At 41.4% G+C, this 23073-nt stretch overlaps 3 protein-coding genes across 5 annotated transcripts; 2 read left to right on the forward strand and 1 right to left on the reverse strand.

Annotated features, from left to right (window-relative positions):
• Positions 1-451: 451 nt before the first annotated feature.
• Positions 452-5148, reverse strand: tdp1 (tyrosyl-DNA phosphodiesterase 1). Its single transcript, XM_079555733.1, has 16 exons — positions 5064-5148; positions 3634-4218; positions 3515-3558; positions 3361-3416; positions 2897-2993; positions 2776-2810; positions 2568-2660; positions 2317-2484; positions 2164-2242; positions 1843-2019; positions 1728-1776; positions 1582-1648; positions 1397-1504; positions 1185-1287; positions 967-1072; positions 452-690 (listed from the first exon to the last, which is right to left on the reverse strand). The coding sequence occupies exons 2-16, from the start codon at positions 4214-4216 to the stop codon at positions 617-619; spliced, it is 1839 nt and encodes a 612-aa protein (XP_079411859.1). The 5' UTR covers positions 4217-4218; positions 5064-5148; the 3' UTR covers positions 452-616.
• Positions 5149-5406: 258 nt separating this feature from the next.
• Positions 5407-16897, forward strand: eprs1 (glutamyl-prolyl-tRNA synthetase 1). 3 transcript variants are annotated; one of them, XM_079555700.1, is made up of 36 exons: positions 5408-5598; positions 6637-6721; positions 6809-6908; positions 6970-7126; positions 7216-7352; positions 7443-7543; positions 7661-7787; positions 7863-8055; positions 8140-8311; positions 8384-8617; positions 8700-8784; positions 8871-8930; positions 9453-9473; positions 10128-10238; positions 10317-10453; positions 10531-10738; positions 10817-10929; positions 11000-11117; positions 11252-11440; positions 11523-11702; positions 11960-12181; positions 12382-12600; positions 12676-12897; positions 12986-13245; positions 13934-13985; positions 14097-14306; positions 14378-14450; positions 14532-14611; positions 14692-14793; positions 14876-15031; positions 15114-15311; positions 15386-15559; positions 15634-15794; positions 15950-16028; positions 16109-16173; positions 16248-16897. In XM_079555700.1, exons 1-36 carry the CDS (start codon positions 5556-5558, stop codon positions 16396-16398), a joined length of 4995 nt encoding a protein of 1664 aa, XP_079411826.1. In that variant the 5' UTR covers positions 5408-5555; the 3' UTR covers positions 16399-16897. The 3 variants fall into 3 exon arrangements, with proteins under 3 accessions (XP_079411828.1, XP_079411826.1, XP_079411827.1); XM_079555702.1 differs by lacking the exon at positions 11960-12181 and having other exon boundaries at positions 5407-5598; XM_079555701.1 differs by lacking the exon at positions 9453-9473.
• A 215-nt stretch (positions 16898-17112) lies between these two features.
• On the forward strand, positions 17113-22051 carry glo1 (glyoxalase 1). The gene is made up of 6 exons (XM_079555185.1): positions 17113-17249; positions 20242-20324; positions 20451-20591; positions 20678-20745; positions 21652-21741; positions 21811-22051. The coding sequence occupies exons 1-6, from the start codon at positions 17178-17180 to the stop codon at positions 21897-21899; spliced, it is 543 nt and encodes a 180-aa protein (XP_079411311.1). The 5' UTR covers positions 17113-17177; the 3' UTR covers positions 21900-22051.
• Positions 22052-23073: the final 1022 nt, after the last annotated feature.

Here is a 23073-nt window from a genome sequence, read left to right on the forward strand (position 1 = left end):
GCAAAGACCGATGGGAATCGCAGTTTCTTTTGTTATGAATATAAAACCTATCTAAAAGCATGCACAAAAGCTGCATATCGCTGCAGCGCGTCTGTGCCTGTAATAGCAATGCTAGAAAAATGCTAATAAAAAAAATGTACAGGATTTGGTCGGTATGGTTTGTGGCTGGGTTGACTTCACCACATTCCACATACTGCATTCATATACATTACAGAGAAGTCTCCATGACACATTGTCTTTGCAATGCAAACCCAATGACCCCATGTCAAGTTTTAAGGAAAAATATAATAAGTGATGCAAATATTTGGTTTGTCATTACTTTTGTGTGTGTTTTTCTGAGAAACTGTCATTGTCCACACTTCACATTTAGGATAATGGAGCCAATAATGAAGGATAAAACACTCTTAGATGAAATAAAGACTTGAACTTTCAGTAGCAGAATGACATTTTTAGTATTTCAAGTATCACTTTTTTTTTTCTTTTTACAAAATGTTAGCAACACAGTATAAAAAATAAAAAAAAACTATATATGTCTATTTACAGACAGGCAGCTAATACAATATCTACAGGTATGTAGAAGTCGAAACTGCAACAGTGAGAGGTCATCATAAATGCACTAAGACGGGACCCAGACGTTTCCATGCGTGTCCGGGGCCTGAGAGTAAGGTATGTTCCAGATCCACGGCTGATCTGAAAACAAAAACAGATGGGCTTACGTTTTACAGTTAACCTTATATTCATTTAACTTCTTATCAAACAATGTTTCTGCAATAGAAATATTGTGCATTTTCAAATATTATAGACAGGATTGTTGTGAAAATAAAAAACAATTAAGCACCTTTTAAGGACACCTGAACAATGTATTTATGTAGTTCTATAGGAATTTCTCTTTGTACCATGTATTTGTATGTATTAATTACTTTAGAATGTCCCCACTAGAGGTCAGTGTTGGGTGTAGACTGATACCTTTAGAGGTGTAACTTGTTGGAGGAAGGTCAAAAGGCACAGGGAATCCCACAGAGGGTGAAGAAACAGGAAAGGGATTTTTCTGTACAGGGAACGTCTTCATATTCTGACAAAAGACAATACAATTTCTTACAAATCGAGGTTATGCGTAGTATGTAATCAATATATCACAGATTTATTCCAAGGGATACAAATACCAACACTAACTTCTCACTTACGTAAGCAGAAGGCAGGAACAGAACTCCAAGCTCATATGAGCGGATCATTATCTGTGTGTTGTTCTTCTCCAGTGCCCCCCACGCAGCTTTCGACAGGTTTGCACTAACAAACAGAATATCCAGAGTCAAATAAAGAGTAAACGCATGGAGACTGGTAACATCCCAGTCATAATATTATTTGTTTTTTATATTGACATTTTTGCAATGAATACCTTGTAATGCAATACCAGGCAAGTTCAGTGAAATCTGGAGAGACTCTCATGAATGTCTTAATGTGAGGCATGGCATGGGTTCTCCCCGTTGTGTCTGCCTTCCAGCGGCTGAAAAGAGATCCGTGATATCAGTACTTAAATGTGTTTGTTTTTGAGAAACTAAATAGAAGAATTAAAAAACGTACTGAAAATAAGAATGAAGCCATAACTGTTTCTGCGCGGTCTGAATGCTGTATGGAAGTGAACCTCCAGCTAAACAAATATATGATAAGGACATAATACATTAATAAACATGTATAAATCCTGACACAACATCTATCATGAAACCTACCTGGATATCCCTCTAAACTTGTCCGTACATCCTCGACTGATGGATACAACTGCAGCAAAATGGTGCGTAAGAATGTTTTTCAGTTTTTAGTTGGCTGATACAACATTAGACATACCAAATAAACAGGCGGATCTGGGCGCCGAGGGGACTTGGCCAGCGTAGTTAAAGTGCGCTGAAACTCTGCTGCCAACCATTTGGTTTTGTCTATTCCCATGGAACCAATGCTGGAAAACTGACCAACCACGGACCACTGTTCTTCATCAGGAAACGACCCAGTGTGGTCATACAAAAGCTTCAAAACGATAACAGACAGAGAGTGTATTTACTTGAAAAGAAAATCACAACAGAACTATTTGCTCAACTGTAGTTTCTAAGATATGAATTAAATCTACATTGTAAAAAATCCAAATGAAATGCTAGTTTACACAATTTTCACCTTTCTTAGCCGAAGATGTCCCCATCGCTCCATGTCTGGTCCCACATATCGTCCTGGAGTTGAACCAATCAAATACACTCTGAAAGAAAGTCCCGTTTCATTTTTGTACTATCAGAAAACAAAATGCATGTATTTTAAATTCAGTAAGTGTACCTGGTCTCTGAAAGGTCATGCTCTCTGATGCGCTGCATCCAATCTTCGAGCTCGGGTGCTCTATATGACCCAAGATACTCAAGCAAATCCCTCTTGAAGAAGGTGGGTGACTCCCCAGTGTCACTGCTGCCCTCTGGTAACCGTGGAAAGAGAGGACTCATCCACATCCTGGTGTAAAGCAGCAAATGCATGGTTTCAACGCCATTGTCTAGACACACAAAAAAACACACACAAACAAACGCAAAACTCACCCTTGTGTTTTCTGGTACCAGTCCGCTCTAATCAGGTTGGATGTCAGGATTATTACTCTGAAGCCTTCTTCATACCACAGTAACATCATCTTTCTATAGGGTAAAGTGAGAAATAAAGTCCAACATCAACACCGTCTATTATTAACAATCATTATTTACAGCAAATGCAGCGCAGATAATAAACAGGCCACTCAGCAGCATGACTTACGTGTGGTGAGTTCCAAATGCAATATCTAATTTAGCCTGTAAAGAAAATGATAGCAGTGATTTTAGGGAAATAAAAAAGAGACAATTTTTAAAAAGCATCTTCAGCGCAGGTGAGGCTATACCTGGCATAATTTAACGTGAGGATAGGGTTGAGCGTCACGGACAAGTCGAGCTTTGGCCTCTCTTTTGTCTCCGTGGACAATGAGAACAGGGCAGTCTCTATAAAACAGAGCATGCAGCACATGATCATGTACCTAAAACAATACACGTCTGAAGTTCAAATAATTATAATTTGCAAAGTATTCAGGTATTTGAACAAGTAATATGTCTCTGTGGCACAGGTACGACTGGAAACATGAGGGCTGCAAGAGGGGTACTTTTGAGACGCTTTTTTATTGTCCTCTTTTGGGTGAGTCCTTTAGAACTATATTAGTCAGGGATTTATCCTTTTTAGACCTGTTCAGCCCTGGTTTAAGCTCGATTCATCCCTGGTTTTAACCTAGTGTACAGTAGTTAGTGTACAGTAGTTCCTAGTGTACAGTAGTAGTAGGGCTTTGCCTGTGGTACTACTTCTTAGAAAGCTTACCTGAACTCTTTTGGGTACTGTTTAACCATCCAAGCAACATCAAAGCAGTAGTTGAACTGTAATTTTAAGGGGGGAAAAAGACATTACAAATACATGAAGAATTATTAATACATCAAGAAAAAAGAAATTGAAAAGAAAAAGTTGTAACTATCACCTGAACAGATTCCTTCAATGTTCCAAACAATGGAGAAAGGATATCTGAAACACATTATGCAATATAAGGGATATCGCAGTAATCTATCAACAAAAGCTCAGATTATAACATTGACTCACCTTTGATGTGTAGAGCACCATTGTTGTACTTCTTGTCCAGGCCTGTGACTTTGTTCAGATAGAACCCATATTTATCATTTAGACAAGGGAAACTGGATTCAAAAAAGTCCTCCGGCTCATCAATGTAATACACTCGGCCATGGGGACTGGGTGGCCTCTCATTGGCTACCTTCTGCTTCTTGGCTTTAGGACTTGGAGGATCTTTCTTAGGGATATTATTAGTCGCTTTCTGCTTATTATCTTCATCATCATCGCTGTCTGACAGAGCCCACCCTGAACCCTCTGGCACCTCTTGCTTCCTCTTCCCAGCCAGTGATGGACTGGTTTCAAACTTCACAGGGTTCACTTGGTTTAAAGCAGCCGACTTTCTAGCCTCCGAGCCAATCAAAAGTGAGGATATGGAACTGTCAGATTGCTCAGGTTTAACTTCTGCCTTGACAGAGACTGCCTCCGTCTTAGGAGGTGACGGAGACTGTATAAACGTGGTGTTACTTTTTGCTGTTGTTCCAGAAGGTGGGAGATTTTCACCTTCATCTTCACTACTAGAGATGCACCACTTGCCATGTTGACTGTCTTGGGACATGCCTAATAAAATACAGATCACAAAAAAATTATTTCATATCACAATCTAACAGCACAACAGTACTGTTGTTTTTAAATGTGCTATAGATTTGATTTACAAAATCGATCTAACAAATTTGACTTAAGACTTAAAATATTAATATATTTTTTTTAAACATATAATTGTGTGCAAGTGTTGTCAGGGCCGGATTTAAGTAAAATGGGCCCCGGGGCTAAGGTTTTTTCAGGGCCCCCATAATCAATCAATGTTTATTTATATAGCGCATAAACAACATCTGTACATATACTGTATGTCTGTCTGTCGGATTTCTCTCTCTCTCTCTACAATGAAAGGATAAATGAATGATTTTTTTCTTTTTTTAACATGCAGAAATAACTTCTTAAACATAGTACGAGTTTTAAAAAAATGTCAAATTTGTAAAACAAAAAACTGTTGAGTCCATGGCCCTCGTGGAAGAACCTTTGCTACTGCAAGACTGGTGGGGACTTCCTCCCACATTTTAATGTTCATGCATTTTAACAGACCAATAGGTACATATTTTTTCCAAGTGTCAACTCAATTAAAATGAGTTCTGGTTTAGTCCTGGTTTAGATCAGGTTTAGACCTGGCTTAGTCCTGGTTTTGTCCTGGCTTAGTCCCCCCTGTAAGCCCCGGCCTTGAGTGTTGTTGTTACTGTTAGACCAACATGTAAGCTAATTAAAATCAATGCATCATAAAATATGGGTCAAAACATCTTATTACGCTGGATGAAATTATCTAGCAAGTTCATGCATAAAGTTTGTTTGCAGGTGGGTTTTGTCAACGTGTACCGAGTCTAGTTCTTATTAAGCAAAAACCTGCGAATTACCTAATGTTGTAGAAAAGCTGCAGGGAAGTGCACAAAGCAAAAGCAACGAGGTGCAGTCTTCTTCGTTTTGTTTTTTTTTTGTGTGTTTTTTTTGGTGGGGGACTCATAGCTATTCGACGCACTACCGCCACCACGTGTTGCGGAGGAGGAATGAAACCTGCAAGGGAATATTTTCACAAACTAACGGGAATAATAAATAAAGAATGGAGGGATTTGAAAACCTTTTTTTTGTAAGTGCTGTCTTCTCTGCCAAATGAATGTAACATAATTTTCTTGTTTTACAGTACTTTATCAATGTTCACCCTTCACCTGCAGGGGGCGTAGTTGCGGTTTTCCACGTCACTAGAAGAAGGCAGGAGGAGCACGTTGAGCTCTTTGCTTGTGTTGGGTCCGCTCCTTGTGTGTGGGGTGTGCGTGAGGAGGGTTTGGTCTGGTCTAGTTGCCGACTTTTGCTTGCCATCGTCCTAAATCTTGTGAAAACAGTATCACGTCATGGCGTTGAGTCTAACTATCAACCCGAGCAACCCTCCGTTAGGTAAGATGCCCCTCTTCCGTTGGTTTCACTCGTCTTGCTAGTGTTAGCATGAGTGTCACGTCACTGCATCAGTCAGTGTGTCAACCACAATAACTTCATCACATGTCGGACATTACCATATTGGGTTAACATTTGATTTGAAGCTAGTATAATTTTTTGAACACGCCATTTAACATACTGCCTGCATGTTAGTTCATAAAACACTATAACACACTTGTTTAAGTGTGCGAATATGAAGCTAACTAGCACACCGGCTGTAGCCTCCAGACTGACTGACTGCCTTCGTGGCACCGCTGTCATTACGATCTCTGCGGCTCCAAACATTATATTACGCCTTGTTTGTAAGACATTATTTATATCAAAGAAAAATACGATCCAAAATCACAAACGCATGCATTAAATTGACCAAAAATGAAGTTACGTTACTTGCAATGAAAATAAAGGCGAATGGTTTTATTACGCGTTAAAGACTGTGTGGGACCGTGATGATCATGGGTTAAAAGGGGGTCAAAAGTTAAAAGTACTAACTTTCTGATGCCTGTATTTTTTATGTATTGTCTTGTCCAGTCAGTATTTATTTTAGTCTATTCGTTAACTAAGTGGACAATCCGGTTCTAGCAGTTAGCTCAGTGGTTGAACTGGGACAGCAGGCTGATGCAAGCGCCTTGAAACCAAATGTTGATGCTTGGACTTGTTCCAAAATAGCCTCTTAATAAGTTCTGTCATTTCTGTCGAAACACATTGACTATAATTGTTAATATTTTGCAAACATTTTATCCTGTATATGTATCTTTTGAATGTTTACCCAATACACAATAGTGAATTGGCACATTTCTATTTTTGGAAAAAGTCTAGATCGTCATACATTTATTTCCGCACTCACTCTTGATGTCTGCTTATCTTGGACAGGCAGACCGAGATGTTCCTTCCATGCATGAACACAGCTCAAAGTAGATTTATGCACCAGTGCAAAGACACTGGTCGATCCCCTACCCTTCAGCTGTGTATTTATGTGTGACACTTTTCTCTTTTCCAAAGGAGCTCTCCTGGCAGCAGAGCATGTGAAGGGGACTGTCCAGCTGTCAGTGGAAGAAGGCAAAGACACCAAACTTCATGTATCAGAGTGAGTCATAGGCAGTACAGTAAATATAATTCAAGTTCTTAGTTTAGTTTAGTTTAATGTTCTTAACTTCCTTTTGTCACTGTTAAGTGCCATCCAGTTCAACGACGGCAACTCTATAAGTCGCTACTTGGCTCGAGTCGCTCCAGCACTTGGTCTCTATGGAGCTAACATGATGGAGCAGACTGAAGTAAGTGATTCAGTGATGCCTACACTGTGAATTGTAATGTTCATGTAATACTCTGCTTTAGATTGATCATTGGCTGGAGTTCAGTGCTCGCCGTCTCTGCGGTCAGTCTGGAATAGCAGCGGCCCTTGGTGAGTTGGACAAGGCCCTGTCATTGCGAACCTTCTTGGTTGGACAGTCTCTCACCCTGGCTGACTTGTCTGTCTGGGCGGCCCTTAAAGGTCAGTGGCGTCTTGCTTATTAGTGTACAAATCGCACAATATATTATTTGTGGAGAAATGCAGCTTTACGAGTTATATTTTTGTTGCAGGTCATAGAGAATGGCCAAGCAATGGAAAATCTTTCCCCCACATCAATCGCTGGTTCTTCTTCCTGAACTCTCAGGTCCCTTTTTCATCTGTGGGCAACAAGTATGCTGGAAAAAAAGCTCCAGAACCTCGATCCAGTGTAAGTGTTTTTAGTTGGGGAAGCAGGTATTTCATTCTTACAAACATAAGTTAATGAAAAAAATATGTACATAATATCTGTTTGTGGCAGTCTCTGGACAAGGATAAGAAACAAGATGTGGGAAAATTTGTTGAATTGCCAGGGGCTGAAATGGGCAAAGTTGTGGTTCGCTTCCCCCCTGAAGCCAGTGGGTAAGGCTCGCAGTGGGAGTTTGGCACTTTTGTTAACACAAGTTCCACATTTGTTAAGATGAGCACAATCACAGCAGTTTTGTTGTGTAACTTGCTTGTACTTGTTTCTATGTGCAGATATCTGCACATCGGCCATGCTAAGGCTGCTTTGCTCAACCAGCACTACCAGTTGTCTTTCAAAGGCAAGCTGATCATGCGGTTTGATGATACTAATCCTGAGAAGGAAAAGGAAGACTTTGAGAAGGTTGGAACATTTGCTCTACCCTTTTGTTGTCGTAAAACAAAAACAAAGGGGTGAAATGTTAAAATGCTGTCTTAGGTCATCCTGGAAGATGTTGCCATGCTCCAGATCAAGCCAGACCAATTTACTTACACCAGTGACCATTTCCCTGCCATCATGCGCTACGCAGAGAAGCTGCTTGCAGAGGGAAAAGCATACATTGATGACACCCCTCCAGAGCAGATGAAACAGGAGAGAGAACAGCGTACAGAGTCAAAATGTCGCAACAATTGTGCGTTCACTCAAAGGCAACACTAGGGCCATTTAGTTGAAACATGTAGATTTAATGGAGTTATACTCATTATGTCGTCCACAGCTTTGGAACAGAACATGAAAATGTGGTCTGAGATGAAAGCAGGCACAGAGTTTGGGCAGACCTGCTGCATGAGGGCCATGATGGACATGAACTCAAACAACGGTTGCATGAGAGACCCTACACTGTACCGCTGCAAGAACACGCCACACCCCCGCACCGGAAGCACCTACAAGTAATCCATGTTTTTTTTTGTTTTTTTTGAGAAAATATTGGACATGTGGCATTGACTTTGCTATTTCTGTAGAGTATACCCCACGTACGACTTTGCCTGCCCAATAGTGGACAGTGTGGAAGGAGTGACCCACGCTCTGAGGACCACAGAGTACCATGACCGCGATGATCAGTACTACTGGTTAATCAATGCTCTGGGCATTAGGAAGCCTTACATCTGGGAGTATGCGCGTCTCAACCTTAACAACACTGTGCTGTCCAAGAGGAAACTCACCTGGTTTGTTGACCAAGGATATGTTGACGGATGGTGAGTGTTCACACTTTCATGTCACTGGGGGTTTCTTTTCTGTGCTTAATCCTGTTCTACCTTTCCCCTTTGTTTTTCACAGGGATGACCCCCGCTTCCCCACAGTGAGAGGAGTGCTTAGAAGAGGGATGACGGTGGAGGGTCTGAAACAGTTTATAGCCGCTCAGGTATGGAATTTACAAAATTGTAGTTGATGATAGTCCATGGTCAATAAATCATTTATTTTATTTTTATCGTTATTCATTCCTTACAGGGCGGATCCAGGTCGGTGGTGAACATGGAATGGGATAAGATCTGGGCATTCAATAAAAAGGTACAAGCGTTTTTGTGCCCCACTTTAGAATTGTCCATTATTTCAACTGGAATGGCTCTGCTTGGCTGTTTTAAACTTTCTTTCTTCATCTGTATTGCTGTTCTCCCTTCATTTGACCATAACAAAAATGTCACTCATTACCATCACATTTATTTTTAAATCCATAGTTTGGTATCCAATTCGGCATGGACATCACATTCATGATGTTGTTGTTTTTTGTTTTTTTGCTGGCATATGCTGCTTTATCTGTACAACACAAAGAGACATTGATTTCAACTTTAAAAAAAAGAAAAGAAAAAAAGAATAAATCACTGAACTTTCCTGTGCCATTGATCTCACATGCATGTCGGCCAACTGAATCCTATTTTCTTCAGACAGTTTTAAGTCCTTGGTCACTTTCTGGTAACACAGGGGACTGTTTTTGATCAAGTTAAACCTCAGAGGCCCCTTCTCTTGAAACACACCTATTCCCCTGTTCTTCTCTCCTTCCATTAAATGGCATCTCACTCTTCTGTTTCCAAGCTGCCAATTAGCTGTCTGAAGGTACTCCACGTCTGCCCTCTCACTGTCTCCCTATGCGTTCTTCCTCACATCACTGTCTCTCGTTTGATCACATGGGTTTGTTTTTGTGTTGATGATGTTTTCTTTTTGAGCCAAGCAGACTGCCATAAATTATCCTTGAAAGCCACTTTGTAAGTTACAGGCAATATAGTCTGGAGAACTGACTATACAGCAGTTGTGGTTATAAATGTTTTTGATATATTTTGATTTTGTCCATGTCTAGACTGCTGCATTTCTTACAACAACTTAGTATTTTACAAATGCCCAAAGTGTGAAGTGCATCATCTTGAAGTACTAGAGCTGCTGAATGATTATTATAAAGTAATGAAGCTGATAGTATGCGCTCATTCAGCTTGTTAACAGAACTTAAATGACTGAATTGTGAAGAATATAAGCTTTCAGTTTATCACAGGTATCACATGTGTCGGCAAACTTTTGGACGATAGTTGATGTTTCAAGTCTTCACTTTTTACGCCATGACTGTTCTTTTCTTTTACCCCTTTTTAAATGTGTCGCAGCTTTTTGAATTGCCTTCATCAATTTTCTCTGCCCTTTTTGTTATATTTACGTTCATGCGGATATTCAAGCCTGCTTTTGTTCGGACTTGTAATTGTCTTGTGTGATTGTACGTGCTAGGTAATTGATCCAGTCGCTCCCAGGTACACAGCCCTATCCAGCTCATACGTGGTCCCTGTGTCAATCCCCGAAGCTACAGAGGGGAAGAAGGAGGTGGCAAAACATCCCAAGGTCAGCAGTCGGACAAACAATTGAATGAGTAGCTTTTGTTTTGCAGCTTATTGCCTTTTTCTGTGTGTGTTTCTCCAGAACACTGAGGTGGGGATGAAGGACGTTTGGTACGGGCCTCGGGTGTTGGTTGAAGGAGCAGATGCCGAAACGTTTTCTGAGGGAGAGGTGGTCACGTTTATCAACTGGGGCAACCTCATCATCACGAAGATTAACAAGTATGAAAGAAATGAACAGCATTTAACCTAGTGTCCCCATGCCGTCTTCGGGGTCTGAAATCTTTTTTCTCTCTCAGAGCCGCTGATGGGAAGGTCGTATCCATGGAGGCTCGTCTCAACTTGGACAACACCGACTACAAGAAGACGACAAAGATCACGTGGCTGGCGGACACAAACACCGCACCTCTGCTCCCCACCATTTGTGTCAACTATCAGCCTATAATCACCAAAGCTGTCCTGGGCAAAGACGATGACTTTAAAGACTACATCAACAAGAACAGCAAGGTCTGTCGAGGGAAATGTGGTCTATGATGTTAAATTTTAACTTTTATTGCAATGTACTAAGACTGATTAATATCATAGTTGGAGGAAAAAATGCTTGGAGACCCCTGTCTGAAGAGCCTAAAGAAAGGAGACCTCATACAGCTCCAGAGGCGTGGCTTTTACATTTGTGACCAGCCATATGAACCAATCAGGTAAAGGACAGTGTTTGTTTTTTCTTAATTCTCTCGAAATTTGTGACACTAATACAATGTTTATTGATAGCCCGAACAGCTGCAAGGAGAGCCCCTGTGTCCTCTTCTACATTCCGGATGGTCACACTAAAGAAATGCCAACAGCGGGATCAAAAGATAAGAACAAGAGCCAGCCTCAAAACAATACAGTAAGTAAGGCTGCTTTATAAACAGAACACTCGCATGAGGTTAAAGAATTTATGTGATTTCGTGATGTTGTGACCTTAGATGATTTGTTACTTTGCCTTTCAATATCATGCACTTTTTATGTAAATGCTCTCAGCGCGCTACGACTAAGGCAGCTTCCCAGTCCCCAGCAGCAGCAGCACCAGCTCCAGCCCCAGCCCCAACATCAGCCAGTGGCCTGTTCTCAAGCATTGTGGCTCAGGGTGATGCCGTGCGCCAGTTAAAGGTTGCTAAGGCACCTAAGGAAGAAGTTGACAAGGCAGTTCAGCAGCTCTTGGCCCTCAAGGTACAAAAACAAAATGTTAGAAAAAAAAATAATTAAAGGTTGTTGGTTTGAGTGTTGCATACATGCGTTTATTGTTTTATAGGCACAGTTTAAACAGGCGACTGGCATGGAGTACAAACCAGGCATGAGTCCTCCTGCAGCCGCCCCTGCACCCGCCCCTGCTCCAACCACTGCTCCGACTGATGCATCCTCCTGTCCATTCACACGTGTTTCTGAGCAAGGAGAGCTGGTCAGGAAACTCAAGGCAGAGAAGGCTCCTAAGGTAAAACACTACATTATGTTGGATTAGATTTACGTTTTCACTACTAAACCAATTCTATCCATCCAAAACCATGCTTGCGTTAATTAGCACTTTACTAATGATTTCTTTAGACTTTTCTCTCCCTTGTTTTCCATCTCACCAATTCCCATCCAGTATTTTCCCACATAACATTTCTCGTTGTCCATTGTCATTGGCATGCCAGCAAAATTTCCCATCAGCCCCCTCCCACTAAAGAACTGCTTTTTCAATGGCACCAGGACCAGATTGACGCTGCAGTGAAGCAGCTGCTGGCTCTGAAGGCAGAGTTTAAAAAGCTGACTGGTCAAGATTACAAACCAGGAATGGCCCCAGCTACACCCGTCTCTTCTGCTCCTGCCCCCTCTCTGTCTTCTTCCTCTTCAAGCTCTTCAGGCCTGTATGAGCGTGTCGCACAGCAGGGAGAGGTTGTCAGGAAACTGAAGGCTGAGAAAGTTCCTAAGGTATTCTGTTCTGCAGTAGATACAGCTCTATGTCCCAAAGAGAAACAGCTTTGCACTTGCACAAATAAGATAAATGTTCAGCCAAAATGATTATAGCCTTTTGTGGCCATGCTTTTTCTTTTCTTTGTAGGAAATGTAGTTTTTCCTTAAATCATGTATGAGTTTTGAATGTTGCCTTATTTTAAATGTATTTGTTTTAGGATCAGATTGATGCAGCGGTGAAACAGCTTCTTGCTCTTAAAGCTGAATACAAACAGGTCACCGGCGAGGAGTACAAACTTGGGGCAGCCCCAGCACAAAAAAGCTCCGCCCCTGTTCAGAGCGCCCCCGCCTCTGCCCCGCCTACCGCAGGTCTCTATGAGAGGGTTGCTGAGCAGGGAGAAGTGGTCAGGAAACTGAAGACTGAAAAAGCCCCTAAGGTTAATAATTTACAACTACTATATTACAGCAGCTTTTTTTTACCAGCTCTAATTAGACAATGCTTCTTTTATCAGGATCAGGTTGATGCTGCTGTCAAACAGTTATTGGCTCTAAAGGCGGAGTACAAACAACAAACTGGACAAGATTACAAACCTGGAGTACAGGCCCCAGCGCGCCCAGCCCAGCCACAGCCCCCAGCCCAGCCTGCTGCATCCTCACAGGGTGACGAGATGCATGCTCAGGTTGGACAGCAGGGAGAGTTGGTAAGAAAACTGAAAGCAGAAAAGGCGCCCAAGGTAAGCGGCCATACCTCCGTTAGAAGAATGCAGCATATTGAGGCATAAAGCAGGAACTGAAAGCCAGTTGTTCTTTTTCTTACCTTAGGAGCAAGTGGATGAGGCAGTCAAGACACTGCTGGACTTAAAAAGCAAGTACAAAACGCTGACAGGACAAGATTACAAACCAATGGCTGCTGCAGGTGCCTCTGGTGGTGAGAACAAGAGCCGCAAAGAGAAGGAGAACAAATCTGAGAAGCAGGGAGGTGCTGGAGGTGGAAAGAAGGGTAAAGGAGACAAACCTGGCCAGGGCAAAGAGGCGTCTGGGGGAGCAGGAGGAGAGGGCCAGGGGCCCAAGAAACAGACGAGGTGAGAACCTGATGTCAAGGGAAAAAACAACAAACCAAGGGAAATGTGTTAGGCTATTTTCAAGGTCACTGCAATGCATTTTGGTTAAATGATAATCCTTATTGAGCAATTCTTTAATGCGTCTGTGGCACAAACATACATTAGGAGCAGGTGTTGTCAGATGACAATAAAAGCTATGACCTAAAAATGCTGAGTTGAGTTGGTTATTTGAGTTGTGTTTGTTGAAAATGTAAACTGACATTACTCGGTGAAGATGGACACTGAAGATTTTTAGGACGATGAAAGGAGTTGGTGAGTGACTTGCCTGACTTGCCAGTTTGTTTGCTGGGTTGTAGTGATGTCTCAAATGCTTGACAGCACGGCTGCTCCTCTGAAGTGGTAGTTACTAGAAATGCTTTAAGTTGAAAATCGAACCATTTCTATTGTCTGTCTGATAAATTGCACTGATAAGGATTATCTATTTAACCATTTGGGTGAATATTGTGTGGCTTCATTACTTGGCAGAAACTTGTACTGCATGAGTCATGGATTCACTTATAATCACTGTGTGCCGTTGATTTCATGTGGTTTATTTTTGTCAAATGTCAAGTGATGTGCTGATGTTTTGCTTGTGAAATTGCTATATCGTTCCAAGTTTTTAACTCGTGGTGAATAGAGGATTATCATTGGTATCCAAATCTTATTGCAGGTTGGGTCTTGAAGCAAAGAAAGAGGACAATTTGGCTGACTGGTATTCTCAGGTGAGGACTTCAGTTAAAAATGAAATAGTTTACACTTGAAAAATACATTTACTTTAACGTTACGTTAAAATATGTGTAGGAATTAACTTTTATAAAATTGTACCTTACCAGGTTATCACCAAAGCAGAGATGATTGAATACTATGATGTCAGTGGCTGCTATGTGCTCCGGCCATGGTCTTTTGCCATCTGGGAGGCAATCAAAGACTTCTTCGACGGAGAGATTAAGAAACTGGGTGTGGAAAATTGTTATTTCCCCATGTTTGTCTCTCAAGCTGCCCTCGAGAAGGAAAAGACCCACATTGAGGACTTTGCTCCAGAGGTACAGTGCCCATATTGAAAGCACTAAAACATGTTTGTATTTTTATTTTGAGCAATTGTTGTTCTTCTCAGGTTGCCTGGGTGACGAGGTCAGGAAAGACTGAGTTGGCTGAGCCCATTGCAGTCAGGCCCACCAGCGAGACAGGTACTATACTCTCACTGCCAAACGAATGCACCCATACACACACTGGTGGATTGTCAACTGACTGTTTGTCATTTCCTGCAGTGATGTATCCAGCCTATGCTAAATGGGTCCAGTCCCACAGAGACCTCCCAATCAAACTCAATCAGTGGTGTAATGTTGTGGTCAGTATTTTATATTCAAAGCCCTTCACAGAATAATATGCCATGACAAATGGAACCATGTCATTGTGTTTTTGTCTTAGAGATGGGAGTTCAAACACCCCCAGCCTTTCCTCAGGACGAGAGAGTTTTTGTGGCAGGAGGGTCACACTGCCTTTGCCACCAAAGAGGAAGCAGCTGAAGAGGTAAAACCTGACTAGTCTCCTGATTGTGTCTTTCTGTTATCGCTCAAATGTGTTTAATGGTTAAAATTCTTTATGTCTGTAGGTGCTGCAGATCCTGGACCTGTATGCTAGAGTGTATGAAGAGCTCATGGCCATTCCAGTTGTGAAAGGAAGAAAAACGGAGAAGGAAAAGTTTGCTGGTGGAGATTACACTACCACTGTGGAGGCTTTCATCTCTGCCAGCGGGCGGGCCATTCAGGTGCTTTGTTTAATCCAACCGAAGGCTATTTTTGCTACATCAAAGTAAGAAGTATTTGTAATGGCATTTTCTTTTATTTCAGGGTGCTACTTCTCATCATCTTGGTCAAAACTTCGCTAAAATGTTTGAGATCATGTTTGAGGACCCCAAAAAACCAGGTGAGAAGCAGCTGGCTTTCCAGAATTCCTGGGGCATCACCACCAGAACCATTGGAGTCTTGACCATGGTTCACGGAGACAACATGGGGCTGGTGCTGCCTCCAAGAGTCGCGTGTCTACAGGTAAACGGTACTGCCCAGATATTGAGAGACAAGATCATGTACAGAGTTCATGTAGAAATGTGTATTTGCCATAGGTTGTCATCATCCCATGTGGCGTGACTGCCTCTCTCCCAGAGCAAGACAAGGAAGCGCTCATGGCACAGTGCTCTAAGTACCTGAGCAGGCTGCTGGACGCTGGTGTCAGAGTAAAGACTGACCTCCGAGACAACTACTCCCCTGGCTGGAAATTCAACCACTGGGAACTAAAGGTCATTATTCTTAAATAGGCGATTCTTGAAATAAATGAGCCATGTTTCACCACTCTCTCCTCCTTTGTTTTCAGGGAGTCCCGATCCGTTTAGAAGTTGGTCCTAAAGACATGCAGCAGCGTCAGTGTGTGGCTGTGAGGAGAGACACTGGTGAGAAGATGACTGTTCCTGATGCTGAGGTGGAGAAGAAGATCCCCGCTCTTTTGGAGGAGATTCAGAGCTACCTGTTTAAGAAGTAAGAGATGGTTCCGGTGTTGATGGGGGGTATTTTTCTTGTTATTAGTAAAATTGGTAGTTGGTTCTTTTTTAAATCAGTCGTTTGATTTACAGACTATTTCAATGCAGATGCTAAAACTGTTTCATTAATGAGGGCCCTTTTCTTTTCCCCAGAGCATCCGATGACATGACCAGTCACATGTTGGCTGTAGACACAATGGAAGAGTTTCAGAAAGAGTTGGACCAAGGAAAGGTGAGTAGCCCTGCCATATTTACCTTTGTATTGCACATAGCCGCTCACATGCCTGCTCATTATTTACATTTTCTTCATAGATTGTCCAAATTCCTTTCTGTGGAGGAATCGAATGTGAAGACTGGATCAAGAAAACCACTGCCAAGTACGTCGGACACATGTTGAGAATGCTTTTAGATTTTAGTTGTGATGTAATCAATAATTTGTGTTGTTCCACAGGGACCAGGATCTTGAGCCTGGAGCTCCATCTATGGGAGCTAAAAGTCTGTGCATCCCCTTTTCGCCCCTGAAGACCCTGCAGCCTGGTCAAATGTGTGTCAGCGGCAAAGAGCCTGCCAAGTACTACACCCTGTTTGGACGCAGCTACTAAAGATCCTGCTGCTACAAGGGCTTTTTTTCCCCCAACTCTGTACTTACCTCTTCTCATGCTGTTGTTGTTTCTGTGAGAATTCTGATGGTGATGGGGACAGTGTCATGTAATATTTAGTTATTTAATACCACATTGCCCTTTGCATTTACCACTGAGTAATTCCAAATGTCTACATTACAATTTTGTTTTTGTCATTTAATATTGTTTTGACAGAAGTTCAGAGAAAGCTGAGAAGAATATTAGTGGAAAATTAAACGCAGCACTTATTTGTATAAGTTGGCCTTATCATGCTATCATCATCAGATTACAGGAAAAGTAGGTGCAAAGTGGAACGTCTCCAACCTTGTCTCCTTCAGTCTCATGAACTCAGGAATTAAAGGGGTTGTTGTTTTAGTAAGCTGGTATACTGACTCTTCACTTCATAATTTCACATCTTGTCATGAATTACTTGAGGGTAAAACTATTACTCAAGCTTCTTAATAAAATACTTTCCATAAAATCTGGATTTTTAATTTTTTTTATGTACTGGTTTTCTGTGTCCTCAAGGCTTTAAGCATATTTTACTGGCATAAGGAGTGTCTTGAACTCCTAATTCTTATTTGCCCTAAGCGAAATCAAACCACTGCGTGCGCGCGCTGCACGGGAGGAAAAGGGCTTTTATTGTGAAAGTCCGAACCGGAAGAAGCTCTCGCTGAAACTGTCACAGCCGACGACAAGCCTGACTGTTACTGAGCTCAACCAAACTGCTGCCGACTGCGACCAACACCACTTCGATCAAAATGAGCTCCGACAAAGGCCTGTCCGATGAGGCGGCAGCAGCGGCTTGTAAAGAAGGGGACGCCATAACAAAGGTAAGAGCCTTGTTCGATCATTAACTTGGCACCGATTAACTTGGAGCGCGCGCGGCTGCCTGTACAGGCCAAGCCCACTGTCAGGTCTGAGTGACTGCAAAAAGCAAACCTTCAGTTCTACTTCTGCCAAAAGACATTGGTTCTAGTATTTATTCTATTTTAAACTCAGGAGTTCAGGCGATGCCATATCTGAAATTGTCACATTGAGCGCGTTTAGACAAAACTGTATTTGACAGGCTGGTGTGAGCTGCTTTTCCTGCACTAACTTTTCCTGTGTGTGCATTGCATTTTTGCTTTCGGTCGAGATCTTCAGTTTGACGACGGGAAAAAAAAAAACGAGCCGCCGGACTATCAAAATATGCGTAAGACAAGTCTGTGCGTAAACTTTCCAGGAGAAAAGTTAGGCGCGGCTATTCAGGCGAAGGAGATGGGGATTATGCACGAGCTCGCATGTTCTGAAAGCTTTTGTTTGTAGTTGTGTTATAGCCAAGCGCCTCCTTTAGTTGTTTGACTTCTTCATTTGTTTTTTTCTATTTTACAATCCTCCTTTTATTGGTAGTTCTTTATGTCAGACTGCATGAAGCAAACCCAGGGTGAGCTGTGTCCGCCTCGCTGCACCGCGTTTGTCTTGACAGGGCCGAACCCTCTTCAAAAGCTCCACATTCTGCTTAACTTTATTCTTCATCAGCCGGTGTGGGAGTGTTTCTCTTATGAAACTCTCACAGGTGCTCAGCATTGAGTATGTGGACCTGGTCAGGGGGGGTACTAGTAATCAGTTACATTTACTCAAGTGCATGTACTTCACCTCAGCCTCTTGAGGTAATTGTACTTCTTAGAGACCATATGCTAAAACTAACCATATGGTACAATTTACTTCCACTTGAGTAATATTATAATGGGGTATCTGTAGTAGAGCTGGGCGATATGGCCTAATATCTCTATCACAGGGGTGTCCAAAGTGCGGCCCGGGGGCTAAATGCGGCCCTCAGACCAATTTATGGTGGCCCTCGGCCTCTTGCTGTATCGGTGCACATCACCAGAGATGGACCTTTTTATTTGAAATGTAATAATTCTATACAATTCTAACCAAACAGCTAACATTTTATTGTGAGACAGAGCTGGCATGAAGGTTTTAAGCTTAAATGGAGGTATGGGGCACAATTTAAACCTCTGCTAGTCGAAGGTTTTGCGGCACTAACCACTGATCTATGGCCCTTCACCCCGTGTACACTTCAATATGCGGCCCCCCATGAAAAAAGTTTGGACACCCCTGCTCTATCATGATAACGATATATTTGACAACGGACAAATTACTTCTAAGTCCCAGCCTTAGGCCTATTGGGAACATTAATGCAAAGATATTTCACTCTTTTTATATTTAGAGTTACACTCATTTCCTCACAATTATGATCCACTCAAGCAATTTACATCCTTCATTTCATTTGACTTTTTAAGCACATGCCCCTGTGTCCGACACAGTCAGTGTTAATGCTGCTCTGATGGAGCTGAGATTAACACTAATTATATCGTGTTGCAGACCATAACTATGCAAATTATATTTTTTTCCATATTTTCTAAATTGTCAACTCAAATGACAGTCAGCATAATTTTCTTATGGTCTTAACTATCAGAGGACAATATATGTTGGGCTATGTGATTGAAAGAACCTCCCAATGATAAATACAATTAAAAACTCAAAATCTACTGTTACAAATTATGCAACTCGTATACATTTTAAAGCTTGTAATTAACTGAAAATGGTCATTTGTGGAATAGGGTTGAGATCAGGGTAGGATGGAGGCCACATGGGGGCCAGAGGTATTCTTTACAGCAGGACATGGTGCGTTGTCATGCATGAAGATGATTTTGTTAGGGAAAGCGCGGCTCTACTTTTTGTACCATGGAAGAAAGTGGATAGTCAGAAACTCCACATATGTTTCAGAGGTTATTTTCATACCTTCAGGGAGCCTAAAGGGGCCGACCAGCTCTCTCCCCATAACTCCAGGCCAAAACATGACTCCGCCACCTCCTTGCTGATGTCACAGCCTTGTTGGGACATTGTGGCCATTCAACAACCATCCACTACTCCATCCACAGGTTACACGGCTCTCATCAGTGAACAAGACTGTTTGAAAATGAATCTTAATGTATTTCTGAGCCCACTGCGGTTTCTGTTTTTTTTATATCGCTGTAGACACGATATCATTTATGTTAATGTTGATACGATATGGCCCAACCCTAATCTGTAAAGCGTTAATTATGTTGACACAAAAAATGATTTCGTTTTTAGTTTCTCATAATTCATGTCACTACTGAATCGTAAATCAGACTTTGACACTCAAACAGTTCAGAGCTCACAGTCAGTACTCAAGTACCATTTTCCCCAGGTCCTTTTTTACTCTTACTTGTAATTATTTTACATGACTTCTTGAGTAAAATAATTTCAAAGTAAAGTTACTCTCTTGAGTAAATGTTTTAGTTACTCCGTTTGGTCCTGCTTCTTAAGTTCTAACTGTAAGGATGCACCACCGCCTTTAAACTTTTCTCACACATTTAACTTTGTCTATACCTCTTGGATACATAGAGGAATAGATTGTAATTGCCTCCTGCCTCCGTTTCTGTGCATTATGCAACTTTTTATGGGGGGGAAGAAGTTGATATTTGTGTGTATTTGACCTTGGCCTTTGACCCAGTGGCTGTATGAGTGGTCCGCATGGCACCTTTACTTTTGATCATGGGCTCTATGACACTCCAGGATCAGTAGTTTTGTAGATTTTCAGGTGAGAGGGTCCGTCAGCAGTGAAAATCTTGACCACTGTGATCAGAAGTAAAGGCTCCATGCTAAACCACTCACACAGTCGCTGGGTCATTACAAGGTCAAATACACACAAATATCAACTTTTTTTTTCCACATAAAAAGTTGCATAATGCGCCTTTAATGTCTCCATCAGATGCAACACAATAAAATGACATATTTTTGTTTCCACCTTAGGATTTCATGATGCAGCAGACCATGCTGCGAGTTAAAGATCCGGTCAAGTCTTTGGATTTCTACACCAGAATCCTTGGCATGACGTGAGTGTGTTTTCAGAATGCCATATGAGCACATGTAGTAATTGCTTCGCTTATACTCCTCAAACTGAGACCTTCTTGTGAACCTGCTTAAAATAAAGTTTCTCTCTGACGTGCCAAATGTTTCAGGCTCCTGCAAAAGTTTGACTTCCCCTCCATGCGCTTCTCTCTATTCTTTCTGGGTTATGAGGATCCAAAGGAGATTCCTACAGATGTGAAAGACCGAACATGCTGGACGTTTTCCAGAAGAGCTACTATTGAGCTCACACAGTAAGAGCTAACTTTTTGAAATCGTTGTTGTTATAGAATTTGTGTATTTATTAATATTCTGCTTTCCTGCTCTATTCTTTTATTAGTAATTGGGGTTCGGAAACAGATGAGACTACAACGTATCACAATGGAAATTCAGACCCCCGCGGCTTTGGTAAGATTCTATTCTTTCATTTCATTGTTTATTTATTTCAATTGTTCTGCATATTCTTTCATTTTTACAAAAAATAAATAATGCTGATAAGAACACTCCTCAGACAATTGAAAAGGAGCACAAAGAAGACAAACTTATATTATGTGCACCTTCAAAAAAAACTGTCAGTCATGTTTTTCACCTCTCCGTGTGCAGTGGACTCTCAGCAACAAATTCATCCCCTCCAATTTCAAATCAACAGATCCTAGCTCAAACAGCTAGCCACAATATGTCAATTTGTCATAATTTGCTGTACATATTTTGTTCAGTGACAAATAAATACTATTGTGTAATGTTTTTGAAAAAAAGGTGTTCATTTTTAGACAGGGAATACAATTGTGTGACCCGATATGTTATATTACTAAAATACTTAACTTCTGTAAAAAAAAAAAAATTAAAAAAAAGTATTTTTTTAATTTGGCACAATTTGGCACAGTTAGATTCCGCCTGGACTTTTTTTTTTTATAAAGCATGTATAACTTTAGTGTTTTGACCTACTGGTATTTTGCTGACTGCAGGGACCACACATTATATTGATTTTTTTCCATTTCTGTTCTTATTTGCTACAGCACAGACAGAGAAAGGGCATTTTTAGGTGCAAATATGTGTTTTTCATTCAGGCGGAATTTAAATTTTTCTGTTTCAAACTATTTTTTACTTACAAACTGTAATTTTTTTTAATTATTTTGCACTGAAACAAAAAGTCCCAAGGATAAAGTTTATTTGGGTACCAAGATTAAAGAGTTAAACCCCAATCAACACATGTATAGCATTTGGGGGAAAAGGGCCCTAAACAAGAAAGGGTTAACGCAACGAAATGCAACACAACACACAGTCAGTCTAACTCTATTTTTACTGCATATTTAGGTCACATAGGAATTGCTGTCCCGGATGTGGATGCTGCTTGTAAATTATTTGAAGAGCAAGATGTTAAATTTGTTAAGAAGCCAAATGAAGGTAAGACCAATTGTTCAGCATCTTGTTCAGTGTTCAGTGATCTTACTCTTTTTCTGTTGTCTGATTAAGGTAAAATGACTGGACTGGCTTTCATTCAGGATCCTGACGGCTACTGGATTGAGATCCTCAGTCCTAATAATATGGCAACTATTGTTTAATCTGGGAGAGCGAGAAGAAGACTTGCTTGACGAGAATTTTGAATGTGGACTGATGAAACGGTAGAAATAAATAAATTGCATTATGGTTGACTTTCAGCTCATGAAAGAACTGGCTCATTAGATACAGTATGTCATCTTGTGTAATAATAAATTCAGAAGGCACCATCACAACTACAGCGTGTTACTTTTTATTTGATCAGCACTCAAGATTATAGAATAGCGCTCGTAAAGAAAAGTTATCATGACCTAAACAGACAGTGAGAAGTTAAGTTACAGAGGTTTGCCACAAGGGGGAAGCACATCACCAATAGTTAAAGCAAATGCATTCTGTATTTTTATCAGAGTGTGGCTTGGGTCAGTGCAGCCATGCCACCTCAGAGACTAACCCAAGGGGGGGTTAGTACCAGGATGAGAGGCCTTGTGGAAGTGCTGTAAGCTTGGCTGCAGCGCGCTCTCACACTGAGGTCCAGAGGTTGGTGGTTTGACCCCGGGTCTGGACAGTGAATATGTGCCCTTGTGTCCTTGGTCCTTGAACTTGGCACTTCATTAGCCTGGCCTCCAGAGTCCGTGCACTAGGAATGAGTGTGTTTGCTGAGTCTGGATGCAGGATAATGGATGCAAATTAGTCTGTGGCATTGGCTATAATTCAGCGTGGCATGTTGATGTGCGAGGGTCTTATGCCGGCCATGACCACATGCACTGTCCCGGCCAAAATAATCAAAATAAACTCTGGAATAGGGGTCCTCGTGAATGTGGCCTGAAGGCTGGATGTTCTGTTTCCCGTGCTCACTGCCTTGCACCCTGGACCTTGATTTGCATTTGTTATTCAAATTATGAACATGTTGCAATCGCTGGTTCTCAAACTGTGGCACTTGGGGTCATTTGCAATCATCATACAGGAGGTGATTGCATTTATGCCTTTGTAATGCATTTTCAAGTTAGATGTTTTTCTCATTTGCCATATCATTTACACGTCATTTGTTATTTTGAACCCTTGACCTGGTTTAGTCCAGATTTGATCACGGCCTGGTGGTACAAAGTTAGATATTTTATAAAATATTAGTTTATGTGGAAAGTTTGAGAAGCACTGAGTCAAAGGATGCCACCTGTGACATTACTCTCACAAACATGACCGTGAGTCTGTGATGGTCTTAAAGGAACAGGCCACCGTTTT

Source organism: Gobius niger (genome assembly GCF_951799975.1).
Source record: "Gobius niger genome assembly, chromosome: 4".
Classification (NCBI taxonomy): domain Eukaryota; kingdom Metazoa; phylum Chordata; class Actinopteri; order Gobiiformes; family Gobiidae; genus Gobius; species Gobius niger.